General features: G+C 37.0%; 1 protein-coding gene across 2 annotated transcripts in view; it reads right to left on the bottom strand.

The window, feature by feature from the left end:
* Positions 1-4,510: 4,510 nt before the first annotated feature.
* The window catches only part of PARP8 (poly(ADP-ribose) polymerase family member 8), a 113,212-nt gene continuing 100,968 nt past the window's right edge, over positions 4,511-16,754 (bottom strand). For both annotated transcript variants that reach the window (XM_026062972.1, XM_026062973.1), the window contains 10 exons: positions 15,543-15,608; positions 14,124-14,191; positions 13,712-13,760; positions 12,763-12,875; positions 12,525-12,597; positions 11,075-11,144; positions 9,130-9,206; positions 8,125-8,194; positions 5,876-5,960; positions 4,511-4,923 (listed from right to left, as the gene is read on the bottom strand). In XM_026062972.1, the coding sequence (XP_025918757.1) occupies positions 4,821-4,923; positions 5,876-5,960; positions 8,125-8,194; positions 9,130-9,206; positions 11,075-11,144; positions 12,525-12,597; positions 12,763-12,875; positions 13,712-13,760; positions 14,124-14,191; positions 15,543-15,608 (774 nt within the window). In that variant the 3' untranslated portion in view covers positions 4,511-4,820. The remainder of the gene's footprint in view (positions 4,924-5,875; positions 5,961-8,124; positions 8,195-9,129; positions 9,207-11,074; positions 11,145-12,524; positions 12,598-12,762; positions 12,876-13,711; positions 13,761-14,123; positions 14,192-15,542; positions 15,609-16,754) is intronic.

Here is a 16,754-nt window from a genome sequence, read left to right on the forward strand (position 1 = left end):
TCAGTGTTGGAAGTACACTAATTATTTCTGTAGTAAGAAGTGGTTTATAAACGTAGTACATTTGATCTAAGCACAAAGTCTTCATTTGGAAATGGTCATAGATTTGTATTAACAAAAGCATAATCTTAGCATTATTCATCAGATTCATTTTTAGTACTGACAAATATATTATTAAAATTACACAGCATCAATAACAGTTTTTCAAGGGCTTTAGAGAAAAATACAAGCATAAACAAATCTGGTGTCATTGGCTAATTCCGGTAAAACATTAAGCAGAATATTATACAAACTGGCCATTCTATGTTAAGTAATATGGAGCCAAAGACTCAGGTGATCAAAACAGTGTAGCACTGCTGAAGAAAACAGAGTTATGCTGATTCATATAAGGAGATAACCCATATTGCTTAACCCCTTGAATGCTAAATATCTGTCTGAATTTCAAGAAAGTTTTAAAAGCTTTTTTTTTAAAATTCCTTTCTCAATGTTTAAAATACTCATAGAAGTATAAATATGGCAATTTATAATCAGGGTGCAACATTAAGGTATTAAAATAATTTTTCCATCAAACCGTTTATATCTGTGGGTTTGTAATTTGGTGTAGTATGCAGGAAGAAGTTAGAAAATTTTCCCAGGAGTGCTCTAGGTTGCTCCATGTTGGACGTGGTTACAGCTAGGTAGATAAGACCTCATGGAGACTTCTGCCAAGCAAGGTACCAGAGCCTGGGGCTCTGTTTTCTCTCTGTCATTAAAAGCTATCTGTGAAAAGCCTGCATCTTTACAGAGGGAGTCTCAAGGATTGCTCTTACATAGAGGAACAGCAGGAAGGGGAAATGCTTTACAAATAACACAGGGCCTTTGTTCAGATGACCCTGGCTTTTATTTTTCATCCTCTGGAATCCTCGCAAATGTAAGTATTTGGAAGAATTTGACAATGTGCAACCCCCACCCTTAGATAAAACTTCTAGGGAGAAATCCTTCAAAGAAAACCTTCTCCTCAGGTTTTTTCATCCAGCTCTTGATGATCAAGTATTTGCTTCAGTTTTGAAGTTTGCTGCAGAAGGGCTATTCACTTTTGAGTTACAAAACCCCCCAAAACCTCCCTCTTTCCCTTCACCTTTCTAAAATGATGAGAACTAACACTTCGTTAAAGGAACAATCTGAAGAATCATTTTCGCCTGCAGACAATGTAACACCTAGAAGAAGTTTCCAGTTAATATTTCAGCTAAAGAAGTGACTGTGTAGCAAGTGAATTTCAGTTTAACTCTACTGTTGTTGGTAAAGTAGGACGATTTCTGTGGGATGCAATTCCGCAAAGTCCTGGACTCCCTCAGCTCCCGTGGAGTTATGAGCTCTCAGCTGATGCATCACTCTGTATAGACTCTGGCATCTGCAGATCAGGACTGTAGTACCTCAGAAAAAAATTTTATCCTCGTGAGGAAATTAACTTAGCTTCCTATATAATTAGGTGCATGGTAGAGGTAAGGAAAATAAAGATGGTAAGAAAAGTAGCATACTTTCCTGGAGAGATTGACTCTGCAATGAGCTCACTGCTCTTCAGCTCCACTAATAATGGGATTTTACAAGGCCTAGCCTCTCAGGACCTTGCAGGGTCAGGTCCTTATACTTTTTAAAGTTAATTTTTATGCACAGGAAATTCTTTAAACAAATACCTCTATAGGTAAGTAGGAGTTCAATCGGGGCAATCTGCTACTTAAATGAGGTAATCTGAGAATGAAAACCACACCAATTAAGACTGATAATCCCAGACCATGCGCTCTCCTTAAAGCCTGCACACTCCCTTGTGTGACTGCACAGAGTTGAGAGCAAATAAAGGGAAAACCTTCGCGTTTCCTTTGGAGTCACAGTGTTGGCACAGTCCCATGGGTGTGGGCACAGCAGAGGAAGCAGSAAACACACCTGCGACTCCCTAGGGATGCTGGCCTCCTCTCCCAATGGTTAGGGAGCTTTTCAGGATAACTCCTACAGGTACAGATACAGAGGGAATAAACAGACTTCCTTACACCCCGATGTCAGGAGACATAAGCTGCTTCCAGAGTCAAGCTCTATTCCCTCCATCACCACTTTGGGCACTGATGCTCTTTGTGCCCCTGTATTTGTATGTGACACTGGGCTCATGTCCCAGCACCGTGACACCTTCACCTGTGGCCCTGACTCCCATAGAGTTCCCCAGGGCTCTGTGCCCCACCAGTGGGCTGCCTTCGCCCCATACTGTGGCTTTGCCCTCCCAATCCTTTCTCCTTCCATCCATAACTTTCACGCACCTGGGTGAGACCTGGGCTGTTAACACAGCCTGTCAGTACTTCGGCACCCCCCACCCCCTTTTATTGTTCCCTACCAACAAACCACTTGCCACTGCAGAACTGCCCTTCTCCCTCAAAGGTTTTGCTTTCTCCCACTGTTTTGCAACCCCTGTGCTCATCACCCTATACCTTTTACTCTTTGCCACCCTCGTTCTCCACTATGCTTCGGTCAGTTCCCTCAACACTATTCCCTCGAGTGGGCACCTTACAACAGCAAGGTCCCCATGAATGCTGCAGAGCTCTGCTTTCCACCACGCTTTCCCTTCCTCCCACTGAGCCATTTAAAACAATCTTCTGAGCAGTCTTAAAAGATGGCAAAGATGTATTTTCTTTTCTCTTTTCAGTGATTGTACTTACGATGGCTCCATTTACGGCCGGTACCACGACACCACTATGCAAACCAAGGCTGACTCACTGTCATAGCTATATTCCAAGTTTCTTCTTTCAAAGCCTTCAGTTGTGATCCTGCTACTTGGGACAGGTAAGATGACTGTTCACTTGGCTTCTCCCCTTCTCTCATGGTCATCTTTGTTTTTTTCCTAAATTTTGAGGAGGCCTCTCAGAGTAGTAGACAGTCATCTCAGTAAGTCACTGTAAGATATCTTTGTGGACTTGCTTCCTAATTTTTTCTATGTTCTGTAAAACATTCTGATTCAGCCACTTGCAGCAGGACAAACTACGGAGGGATGGTAATTCCAGGTTTGCAGCTCCACTTCTGCATTATGCTGATTTTGTGCAGTTGCACAACCTAGTGCAGTCCTAATATAGAAATATTAATTTTTGAAATCCTCTTTGTTTTCAGAAGTTAACCTGTATCCCAACACAAAAGATAACAATTAGAGCAGTGGTTCCCAAACTAGGGATCCACCAAATGTGAGTGAAAGCTAAAAGAAATTCAAGAGCAAAAGGAGGATTTGCAAACAGAATCAGGTTTACAGGTCCAGATGTGAAACCAGAATTGAGGTCACCAATAAATAAGCCTGGGATGCTAAAAACATCTCCAACTATATGCTTCTAGTCCCAATAACACTATTTTACTTGCAGAGCACTTCAGTTACAGCAAGGAATAAGAAGAGTCTAGCTTGGACTAAAAAGAAGGAATCATCCACCTCAAGTAAGTACGAAAATTATTCCTCTAATGCAGTTCTATTTAAAAGAAACAAATGCTAGCCTGTGCTGTGCTGTTATTTGGATCTTCAAGATCTCTATTATGAAAATAACATAATAGAGAATTGAGGGTATGAACTACGGTCGATTTTACCTTCCGAGGTGGCCTGTATGAAGTGTACGGATGGGCAAGCTAAACTGCTCTTCTTATTTAAGGGTGTGATCCTGCAAGACGGCAATTGTGAGGGCCAAAGGTGCTCAGTAGGGCAAAGGATATGCTTTATGATTCAGGGACTGGGCCTCTTCATGTGTTGCCATCCTGCTCACTTGGTGGTAACCATTTATTAAGAGAAAAACAAGTTGTTAGTGTAAAGGACAGACAGATCTGAATTGGTTCAATTTGCCTTAGGAGTAAATGAATAAAAATATTTCAGCAAGAGGAAATCAGTAAAATTTTACATTTGTTCATATTTTCTAATGTACCAACAATCAACCCAAACRTAAAAATGTTCTAATTCTGGTGGTACTTAAATATGTGGCTAATTTAAACCACAAGAGCAGTGTCACTGAAGTTAAGGCAAAAACATTAAAGAACCTTGTTAATTGAAGAAATTGCAAAATTGATACATACAAAACAAATCTGTAAAAAGGATTTAGCTTCTGGATTTCTAGCTGTTTGCTGGGCTTGTATAATTAAAAAATGTAACTGAACTATTTAATGAATAAATAGTTTTTTCCAGAGAGGATAAAGAAGACTAAAGATACACCATCAGTGTCATTATTTTTCATTTCGTTTCACTAATTAAGTCAAAAATGTATTATTGTTTTAACTTTTGACTCTAAATCTTAGCTGTATCTGTGTAAAATAAAATGAATCAAAGATAACTGCAGGTAACCAATCTCCTTAATTTACTTGTTCCAGACAACCTTTTATTGTGTTTAAATATGAGGATATTTTACTTATTGCAAAGTATCCTGCATAATACAGGTTCTCCACTATAAAATCTTCTCTGTTGATTATAATTCAGTCATTCTAAATTTAAAATACCAGTATACAGTACTAAAACTTCCAGTTGAAGAGTTTAATATAAAAATATCAGCACAAAACTCCTTTTTAAAGTCTGTTTATTGTGAGCAACCCAAATGCCTGCTTAATTATTATTAGTTGTAGTATATTAATAGACTTTGCACCCCTACAGTTGCTAATTCATACCACCTTAGGTATTTTGATGAGATAAGAAATACTAAGTAAGAAAACAGTAAGTATTCAAAGGGTTAATTTGCTTAGAATAATAATAATAAATTAGTTTTTTGCATCTTCTTCAGTTCAAAATCCAGCTTTGAGACTGAGGAAGGCTTCCAAATCACATCAATTAAATAAGAGTGGTCCTTTTAACCAGTAGCAGTTTGATTGCCAATGACTCGAAGAATCTCTTTATGAATGCTTGGTTCCTGTGTATTTATACTTGTATCACCCACTTGACCATCTTCATAACTAAAAAAAAAGTACAGAAAATGAAACTTAATTAGTTTCTTATTAATCTACCTTAAGAAAAAAACCTCTGTTTCATTCAATAGTCAAGAGTGTTTATTCCATATGTTAACAAGTTTCCTGTTAAAATGCTCTGCTGCATTTCACTGCTCTATGCAGATCCTAAACTCTTGGGAGTGAAGGGTGGTAGGACTTCCCTTTTAATTGAAAAGCCTCAGGTTGAAAAACCCGCTAGGACAGACAGGGAGTTGTGCTGGAGACAGGCTGCTTCTGCCAGCTGCTCCTGGGGTGCCCCGCTCTCGGCTGCTGCCAACACATGCACGCGGCACCGCAACGTTTGGTGCATGAACTCCTGTCACTACGTGGGTCTCCACTCAGTGGTGACACTGCGACAGCCTCCACAGGTTTGCTCCTTGTGCAAACTCAGCTGCTTCGCGGATTTGCTCTGATAAAGCAATAGGGACCATTGCAAACCCCCAGCACAGGTGAACATGAAGTCAGCGTGACTCTCTCTGCAGGGCTGAGATCTACGTCAGCCCGTAATACAAGTCATGGGTGAGAGGGGGAAATGCTCACATCAGAGACAGGAAACTTTTATCTTAATTAATGAATTCCTTAGCTTTAAAACACAGATCCTAACAAAAGAGATGTTTTATGATACATGGATAGACTTACTAACATGAGGTAACGCTATAGAGTGGGAAGAATCAGTAACTCTTCATTCATTGCACTTTTTTTTCTGGAACACAGTGTTTACTAAATTGTCATCACTAACTTACTCATACATTTCCTAACAACAATAAGTACAGAGATAAATTAAAAATCAAGTGATCTTTTAAAGAGTTAGGAAGAAACTTCTTTTATCTATTTCATTTAGAACTGTCGGAGGGAAAAAGATGGGGAAAAAAGCCTAGAAAAGAGAGAAGTTGAATGTTAAAAGAAGCTTTGTACTCACACAAAGAAAAATCTTGTACACACATGATCAGTATTGGGAACTACCCATATCTCTCCATGTTTGTGCAGATCAGATGAGGTTATCACTATTAGGGAAAGAATAAATTTCAGAGTGATGAAAACATGCCCGGAAAAAGTCATTAAAAAATAATTGCTCTTCTATGCACTTTAAACAGACTTTGGGGAATGCCTAGTTTTCCAGTGTATGTCTGTGGCATGGTGTAGAAGCTCAGAGTTGGCTGCTGGTACCAACTGGGAGATGAACTTGATTGTTTTTTTCCAAAATACATTATATTTTTCAGAAAACACAGATGTTTGATGTATGGGAGCCAGCTGTTCACTGGAATGATTTTAAACTCTAGTCTGCTTTTATGGTCATTTGGCACTTCACTTAAATGGAGTTCTTTGAAGGCCCCAAACCTGCTCTGGAGACTAGTAAACAAGAAAAATGAAAATGTGTATTTATTAAAAACTGATTTTAAATGGACAGAGGGCTGTTAAACAGGACCTATGTCAATTAATCAGCCTTTGGCACAGAGATGTCTGTGTCTGATGATGGCTGAGCAAAAAATGAAATGTGAAATACAAAGCCTGAAACTGAGATACCAGGGATTTGGGATTTGAAAACCAACAAATATTTTTAAAAAATAAGAAGCATAGTTATGAATTGAGGGGATTATGAAGCTCACAAGCACTTGCCCTACCTTTTAGAAAACAGCAATGTATTTGATCATAGGGTGTTTAGCAGCAGAATAAGAGCAACACATGAAAGAATTATTTTTTGCTAGGTAGAAGCTTTACTATGAGTCCATATTTGAAAATATTTTTATAAGTGCACTTAAACACCAGCATGAATAAATGTGCATTCAATTTTTACATCAGGTCTTCCATTAACTGTATTCTTTGACTCTACTCTTTCTTTTTAAAAAAAATTATCAAACATTTATCTGTTGTAATTCATGCTGGTTAAAAATCTGTTTTATCCATCTTCCCTAAACACTTCCTTGCACAGAAAAATGAAGTGAATATCCACTGAGGTAAAATGCATTTTACCAAATATTTAAAATTCACCCTTAAAAAATCACAAATCCATTAATAAATGTGAGGGACAATTGATATTGATGAAAAGTCTTGCAGATTTCTTTCCTATCACATAACAACACTTTGGAAAGATGTAAGTTATATTTAGAAACTTTGGCCATTAAAGCCAAGAAAATTCTTGTAAATCCTAGATCCATTTCATATCTTTTCTAAAAACTTTAGAATGGAAGTTATGCATTTTTCTGTCAAGATCAAATTGTAGTTTCATGTTGACTGACATTTTTGGAATCACATTAAATTATTTTAATTGCTTCTCTTTAAAAATACTGAAAAAATATATTTTAAAAAGTATATAACTTAAATTTTGCATTTTGAAATAACATAGTGTCCACTCTTATTAATTTTTACTTTTTAAAATTAACAAATGCTCAAAACATAAGGCAAACTGAGTTTAAATATAGGTATGTATGTATGTACATGTATATTTTGGCCAGTGAGGGGAATTATGTACATACATAAATACATATATATATATATATATATATATATATATACACAAACACAAACATACACACACACACATTTGGCCAGTGAATCTAATTACCAGACACATCCAAACTTCTTAACAGTTCTTATTTAAATTTCATAATCCTTTACTTTGTTCTCAAAACCTGCTAAGTTTTCATTATTTATTAAAAGAATGGTCAAGTCTTTCAAGAATGACCATACTCATATGTACTGGATTTTAACTTCACAAAATTTCTGAAGCAATCATGGAGAACAGACTGGTTAGATGATGAACAGTATATTTGCCCAAGCAGTGAAAAGTTATTTGGAAATTCAAAAGGAAAGCTGTTATTTCTGACTCTTAGATGTTTAACGCATTTGTCACAGGTTTCAAATAAAGACCATGACTTGTGTTATATTGATGGCACAGGAATACAATCACATTTGAAAGACAGACCAGACAATCAGTCACTATATGTATATGATTATTTCATGAAAGTTCAGCATGTGCTATTGGTTTTGTTGGAAGATGGAAATGTTCTGCAGTGAAATATAAAGGTTAGTTATTTAATAACTACTTGTATGATTACCAATAGTTTCTAATTTTAAAAAAGCCTGTAGTAGAATTAAAGCTTGCACTACTTTGCATCCAGTAACACTATGCACATGATTAAAACAATTTTTCAAGGGTTTTCAACTTACCTTCACATAAGGCTATGCATTTTAAGTTACGGCTTTGCAAAAATTGTGACTGTTGTCCTTTCTTCTGTGACTGAGATGTAAAAAAAAAAAAAGAGAGAAAAATTAATTAGTGCAGTAAAACAAACTGAGTAAAAAAACAACAAAAGGGAGAGCTGCTATTTTCAATGTTTTATTAATAAATAAATAAGGAAGTAATCTTCCTAAAAATGTTTTGATTACCTGTTTGCAATATCATAGGAGGGATTTAAATCCCTTTATCCAAAAAGAAAAGTTCCAATTTATTAGAGACTGAATAATAATTTTAGAAAGATCACAATATTACTAATCAACAAATTGAGAGCAGAAAAAAAACCCTAGATGAATATGATCACTGATTCTTTGACCACTGCCTTGCTATTTTACTGGCCTTATTTCTACAGCCTTCTGCCCTTATATACAGATCTTTCTGCAAAGCCAGATTACTCTGTACTTCTTACATTTTACATTTGACTATGGAGACAGATGTAAGATTTCTTTCTCAAAATTTAGCCCTGCAAATAATTGCTAAGAGTTTGCTTTAATAAAACAGTATTTACTGCTTTAATGTTTAAAACTATGAAGAAGAAAAACTGATGTGCTATCAGTGAACTGCGACTCATTTTACAACAATAACCATGCTCAATTTCTCCTTCATCATTCTTCAATAAAAAATCTAGAATTCAGAAAGCAAGGGCTTGCTAAGGGTCATAATGAAATAAATACAAAATCTGTAATTTGGTTCCATTCCCTTTCCAGATATTTCTGCCTGGAAAAGGGACCTGCGGTATACCCTGTAAATTGTCACTATAAGCACCTGAGCCATATTTGATGGTTGCAGCGTCTCTGGAGTTGTTGATTTTACACAATTAAAAAACAAAAAAACAAAACCTGTTAGTTTTCACAAAAGGAATATTGCCTCTTTGTCAGCTACCAAGTTCCCAAACATAAAAGTATACGCATCCAGAGATGGTTGATACACTACTGTACCTGTGACGTATTACTGCCCTTACTGCTTGAAGCAGGTTCATCCTTAGCTGACACCTTCTGCTGCTTCTTGTTCATCCCTAAGAATATTAAAATCATATAAGATACCCTAGCATATAAATACTGTAATAAGCAAAGTTAAATATGCATAATGAAGTAGCTAACATGGATCACAGTCCTTCGCACAGAGCCACAAAACTTAATTAACTTCATCATAGAATAATTCAATTTAATCCTGCAAGCTGTCTGTACAACAGCATGTGTTGCAAGGACCATAGGAAAGCCAAATTAGTTTTAAGTAGGTGACAAAGAAGTTAAACATGAGCTTAAATTCCACTGAATTCAGCTCAGGAATGCTCTTAGGTGGTTGCTTAACAGTTACACGTCAGCCTGTCTGAGTTTAACTGACCCTTAATCAGGCTAAAGTAGCATACACTCTGATTTACTCTGGGTGGAGTAGTAAAATCCTGAGAGAAAGGATTTTAGATATTCCTCTTTAACACTTTATTTAGACTTTTTATTTGCTATAATACTATTTTAGGAGTAGTTAATTTATTTAAAGGTAGCTTTAAGTCTGCCTAGCTTTAATTAATTTATCTAAAGGTAAAATAATTAAATTATTTGTTGGCCAGCTTGGCCAACAAATGCATCTGTCTCCATGTCAGAAATTTAAATACCTATGTTTGTGTCTTAGATCTCTCTTACGTTACTCATGTTGCTTTGTATAAAATTCCCCTATTGTGTGCTACTACAGGCCTCATATTTTTCCCAGTATCCTATACTTCTTGGCAGTTTGCAATCTCAGACTGATTTATGGGGAAATGGAACTGTAGGACTCCCCCCTGCTTTTTATCAATATAAACTACTATACCCTCTGTGGGAATACAGGCTTCTTTCTGGAGGAGACTGGATGGAAGGGACAGAGAGAGGCAGAGAGACGAGAAAAACACACTGAAGCTGACAAAGCAAAAGACCATGTAGTTAGATAGTGATACTGCAGTCTGCACTTTCAGTGCAGTCTAAAAGTTTCCATACTTCTTATGTAATCTCTGAAAAGCTAAAAGCACATTTAGAGATTACAGATATTGTAATTCAATAAATAGTAGTAGAAAATGCTGAGCTTTAAAAATGGATTGTGACATTACCTAAAAATACTGAAAATCAGAAAGCATAACTCTCAGAATAAAATGTATTTACATGTGCACATACACACAATTATGGCAACACTTACATTTGTGATGAAATGGTAAATAAACATAACTAATGGAAAAAATCATAGTATTTTAAAATCTCCATAAAAATTTGCTAATATATAACATTAGTGTATCATACTTCTATTTATGCTTCTATTTATGATTTTATTTTTATACGGAAAACTCTGCATGACTCACTTTTGGATTTACTAATGGGGCAAATTATGTTCCCTCCCATCCTCATGCTAAAATAAGTGCACTGCCCTGTACTTTCTACGTAAACTTGACCTGGTGACATACTTGGGAATATTCTCAAATATAAATATTGGAATATTTCTATTGATTTCAGTGCAACCACTCTCTTTACTGAAAGTAGTATGTGTTTTGTCAGATCAGGTCCTGAAAGGCTATGAATCCATTGCCACTGTTAAATTGACTTAAGCAAATACTGACAAAAAATCACAAACACATAGTTGGGTTCTCAACATACAGTCAAGATCTACTCTTTTGCATAGAGCATCCAGAAGTGGCTACTATCTACTTCAGTCGGAGTTTCAAGGTACTCAACACCTTTGAAAATCTGGACAGGTATTTAGTAAGGGAAATTAGATTTTGTCTTTTTTTAATAAACTAAATCTTGACCTACAAAGACAAAATTGACTACAGGGTTGTAAACATTCAAGCAGACAAGAAAAGCAGTAAACTAAGATACCCCTCTATGTTTCCCCAGCTTTAGAGTGATTTATAAATATCACCTGAGTAACCAAATGATATGCTTGACAATGGACTAAGGTAGATTCCACTTCCAAACATTGCACCATGGAGCTGAAAAAGAGCACAGTGATTGCTTATCATTAATTATTTGATTATCTTGACAGAACAATAATGCAAGGCACAAATCCTAATGCAGACAAGTATCCAGCTCATCACACTAATTTATTGCCTGATAATAAGTAGTGTTCAAAAAAGTCTTAAAAAAAGATCATGCTGCAAATTTTGCTTCCCCTCCAGGGACTGATTGATTTGTGTGAAAGGGCCCTTAAGGAAAATGCACAAAGTAGCTGTTACAGCACAAATGAGACTCCAGATTATCTCCTAACCAGGGAGATGTTATGGCCACTGCGCTTCAAAGTCATCCTCACCCTTCGTTCTTTCCTTTTGCCCAACGATCTTCCCATCATCTGTGCAAGATGCCAAAGCTCCCATAGGAGTGTGCAAACACTTCTCCAGATCCTATGGCTGGGTGACTGGTTGTTTTTCCTGGCTAGCTGGTAGTGGGGCAGGTAGAACGTACTGGGCTCAGGATATGCCATTGTTGTGTGAGAGATCTAACTATGATGACTTGTGTAAAATGGGGCTTTACTACTTCCCCCACTTTCCAATATCTCCCTTCTGGAAAAAAAAAAAAAGAAAAAAAAAAGCATAAACAAAGGTGCTTACTTTAGTGAATTTTGATGTATAAATGTTGCTTCCATGGGGAAGCACCTTCCAAAGACGCTAATAAAAGCACCTATACCACTAAAAGGAACGGTATGGATTTCCATTCCTATTTTTAAGGGTTTCCTGTTCACTATCTTAGTTCCCTATTCAGCATACTCAGATCCTCCTCTAAGGCATGTAATCAGGGTCATGGATTCTGCTCTGGGGAACAGCTGTCAAGACCCTGATGCTAAAATTCTCTGAATAATAATAGTTCCTTAGTCCCTCTGGCTCTGCCTATTTTGCTCTGCAGTACTGGTCTCCTGATAGTTCAGCCTGGGGAACTGAACTGAAGTTTGCAATAGCTCCCCCCTGGCCAGCACTCATATTCCTTTCCCTAGGAAACCAGAGGAGATGAGATGCTGTAAACTCAGCTTCTGTAAACCTAGGGTGCTCTTGGATCCTATAATATAGATATAGTTTATGTGGATCTTAGTTTTAATCCTTGAGATTGCTTTTAAGCAATACCGGGCTAAGCCTCCTGGAGGTACTGCTGTGCAATGTAAAACTGAAACTGCAATTACATTGACGACAATGGGATTTTAGCCACTGGTATAAGCAAACACATTGTTTCATTTTAATTGCTTCAGAAACAGTGAAACATGAGGGTGTTTGCAATCACCACCTAAATGTGTACCAACACCACACCCCTTGAAAACTTGTCTGAGTTTAATATGTAATCAAACATACACAGGTTAGCTGAAGTCCATTTAGTCTATTATTTACCTGCAGCCTCGTATTGGAAGCAACAACTAAGCCATTCCTCAGGATGGAATGCCAATTTTCAATGTGTGAACCACTGGAAAAATAAAATGAAAGGGTTAAAATCCACAGTGTAAAATTCAAAATGAAATCAACAGTCCTCTAAAACAATAAATTCACAGCTGTAAACCTCAAACGGCAAGGGAAAAAAATAGCTTTGGCATTTTGGTAACCTTTGATTAAAATAAATATATGTACTCACTGAAATGCAAAGGTACTTCCGTAGAGATTTTTAGCAGCTCGGAAATTGGATTCTTTGGCTGGTGGACTACTGAGAAGAAGGAACTGGTGGGGAGTGTGCATAAACTTTAGTTGCTGTAAAATATAACAGTGCATGAGTGAAAAGAAGCTGATTAACACAAAAGTATTGTATTTCCAGAATGGCAGTTCTTAAGATATCATGCTGTTTCACACAATATATTACTGCGTCTAAATACCTATGCGAACTAAGTTGAAATCAGTCTCATTACCATAGTTTTATTTCAAATCAAATAGTAAAAATACTTTAGGGCTTATGAACATATTTCTAAGTTTCTGAAACAGATTTCAGCCTAATATGACTCTAGTAAAATAATTAAATTGAACAATTTCATCATGGCATTTTGATCAGAGCTAGCTCTGAATTAAAGCTCAGATTTGAAAGGCTGCAGATTTCTACACCCTTCATCCAAGGATCAGAAGAACACATAACCAGAAATGAATCTCAGCACCATCCCTCTAAAATTCCAGAGCTATATTCTTTTTTACAGCACTCTCATATGTCATTCTCTAGGCACATGTCATGTTAGTATGTGCATTGCTTTTTATACAACACTGTATCTAATATTCTGTATGGCAACAAAAAAAAAAGTGAGGTTCTTCTCACCAATCTCGGATGTCTACAAGGTAGAACTTGCATTTGAGCTACTCACCTTAAACAGGCTCTTTCAGAGCACGATTCCTTTGACCTATTTTAGATATTCACAGCATGATTCTATGACTCATGACCTAAAACTGCCTATTTCTTTTCACTGTCTATTAATGCAACATAGATGACTAGTTTGAACGTAGACACCTACATTTGGCCCTGTGAATCCCACCTAAAATGCTAAAATAAGCCATAAAAATGATAAAATAAGAACGAACAGGAGAAGGAACCCACAGACACTTACCCTATTCACTGGTAGCTTCACAATATGTGATCTATTACTAGAAATAACCCTAAAATAAGAAATAGTTAGATGCATTAGATATGATAACAAATCAGAACTTTCTTCTTAAAAATATTGATGAGTCCCATCACAAAGAACTCAGCTTCAGGCATTTGAACCTATCTGATGAAAGCAGACCAAAGCTTGACTAGAAAATCAGATCTGAGGCCATACAAATCAGCTGAAGTCTTTCCACTGTCTTCAGAGGGCCCAGATGAGGTTCAGAAACAGTCCAGAAACAAATACACTTGCAAATGTGCAAACCCTGATAGTAATTCTTAGGGTGAGCTTAAACGAAACTAAACTGGGAAAGTGATTATTCGTTCAACTTGGTACTTTAATAATTATCATTTCATGTGAGTCAATTTTATACCATTGTAGAAGAGGATGTGCAAGTGGGTCCTGTTTATCCATCTGCTTCTTTATTTCCAAGTAAGGTGCCTAGAAAACAGTAATTATGCTCCTTATTGTTAGCTGAAATAAAAAGGTTACATTTTATATGTTACATTGCCCATGACTTCGTTTATTAAAATGAGTACATGGGACTCATTATTAGGCTTAAATCACAGATTTACTGACATTTAGCCTTGTACAGTTATAAATGTGTTTTGACAACAACAAGAATTAGTATAGCAATTATTTTCCCTAGAGTAAAATAATAAGCATATAATTAGCATCAAAATGAGTACATTACAGCAAACATTGTTGATCTCAGTGAGAACAGCAGAAGACATCTACTTATGTTTGGYTCCTGCATTAAGAAATTGGACTGGAACTTCAGAAAATTAAGTGTCGCAAAATACTCTAGGTTAATTCACTCCAATATTTTAACTGTTCCATGGTACAAACTGGTAAAGTAAAATACTGAATCATCTTATATTCCCTTTGAAATCTTTTCTTAATTTCAATCACAGTGCAAAGTGTCTCTGAAACTCTTCAGTCCAATAATTATTTTAATGCTAAAAAAAGTAAAATGGTGGCTACTATTATCTTTAAAAGATATTAGATTAGATAACAAAAATATCTGAATCTTTATCATTGAAAGATGTTATATTAGGTAACAAAAATACCTGAATGTTTGTTTTCAGCCTATCTTAATGCTCTCCAAACACCTCATTCCTAATTCCAGATTCCCAAAGTATTTTACAAATACAGACAGAATAAGATTTATAAGTTCTTGTCTATATAGCAGCTGGAAAATCAAGGTACATGGGACAGATGTATCATGGCTCATACTGAGTCAGAGGTAATCAGTTATAATCAGGTGGACTGTTTGGGAAATGAAGTATTACATAAACCAAGTATGGCTATTAGATTCTGTCCCACTGTGAATTTTGGAAAATCATATGGCAGTAATCTCAAGAGACCTGACTCTCCAAGCCTCCCACCACACTTTACTGACCAAGTGTCTCATCATAATAGAAATAAAGTTATCACCTCAGAACACTGTCATAAAATCAATTTCTTTTGCTWTGGAAATAAAAGACTCAGTCTGGCCTTGATATTTTCAGAAATGTAGCAATCGGCCATTATTTTGTTGCACTGTTTGATTCTGCTAGTATAATCTCTTAATTTAAACTCCAGAAGACCTGAGTTCTATTTCATCACTTTTATTTCACTGCTGTTATGGATACTGTAGGTTTTTTGTTTTTAACGTGAATTTTAATATCCTTACAGCTCTACAGGAAAGAGATGATACAATTGCATTTCCCTCTCCCCCATAGGCAACAATGTAAACACCTACTTAGTTCTAGAAATAGCTATTAAGTTTTGTAAAGATTTTTATGCTCACCTGTGTCATCTCTCTAATAGAAGTGATACTATCCAATGCTTTCATGACTCGGTCATAATTCTTCTTCTGATGTAATATAAAATAAGCAAATAAATTAAAAGAATATTCTGGGTCTTTGGCTATATGAAAACCTCAGTTCTTTGAGTGTATATAAAACCACTTTTAGAACGAATGTTCAGCAAACAATACTTTCAAATTTTTCTAACCAATAGCTTCCTTCCATCTTACACACACTCTCATTCATAGTCCAGGATAATTCCAGGAAAAAAAGAATTAAGTATTTTGATTGAATTTCACTGGAATCTCCAACATGCAATAAAGTGACTACTACAAAAATTAGCTCACTTTTTAAACAAATATTTGTAGCTTAACACAGGCTCTGCCAGTTATTTAAATAATATGCTATTATGTTAAATGATGCAGTGAACAAATAGATGTTAAATAAAATGTTAAATAAGCAGATGTGTTTACTCTTCCAACAGCTCTGTAAAACATCAGAGGTACGTGCATTGCTAGTAGTATAGTTTGCTACTCCACAGACATGGCAGCACACTGAGTAGTGTGACCAGCCACCCACCTTTGAGTCAGCCTCAGTTGCCACCCTGCCACCCCCGACTCTTGCGTGCCTCCTGCCCAGGAACTGCTACCAGAGGCCTCCACTTTCTCCGAGCAGACAAGCTTAACACCCCATGCTTCTCGAGTCCCACGTTTCATGTCAGCCTCAGGAGCTTCACTACTTCCCGTCTTTGGGTCATGCCAACTTTGGCCCTTGAGGGCTTTCACCCCACCATGGTGGCGAGGGGCTGGGGGCAGTGTGGGCCCTGCCAGCCCCAGGCTCTCTCTGCACCTCTGCTGGTGCTATCCTCGTTCTTCCCTGTTCAGCTTCATACCTACGCTTGCCCCAACTGCCAGACTAGCTGTCTCCTTGCCCAGCCCTTTGCCAGCACCTCCCTGCAATTCTTCTGTCCCACACTCTGCAGAATACACTTGCCAGTTCCTCTGAAGAAGAACCACTGCTAACCGRCCTTCACAGAATCACAGAATCACAGAATCGCTGAGGTTGGAAGGGACCTCTGGAGATCATCTAGTCCAACCCCCTGCTCAAGCAGGGTCACCTAGAGCACATTGCACAGGATTGCATCCAGGTGCATTTTGAATATCTCCAGAGAAGGAGACTCCACCACCTCTCCGGGCAACCTGTTCCAGTGCTCT

This window comes from Apteryx rowi, unplaced genomic scaffold, assembly GCF_003343035.1.
Source record: "Apteryx rowi isolate R43461 unplaced genomic scaffold, aptRow1 scaffold_197, whole genome shotgun sequence".
NCBI lineage: Eukaryota > Metazoa > Chordata > Aves > Apterygiformes > Apterygidae > Apteryx > Apteryx rowi.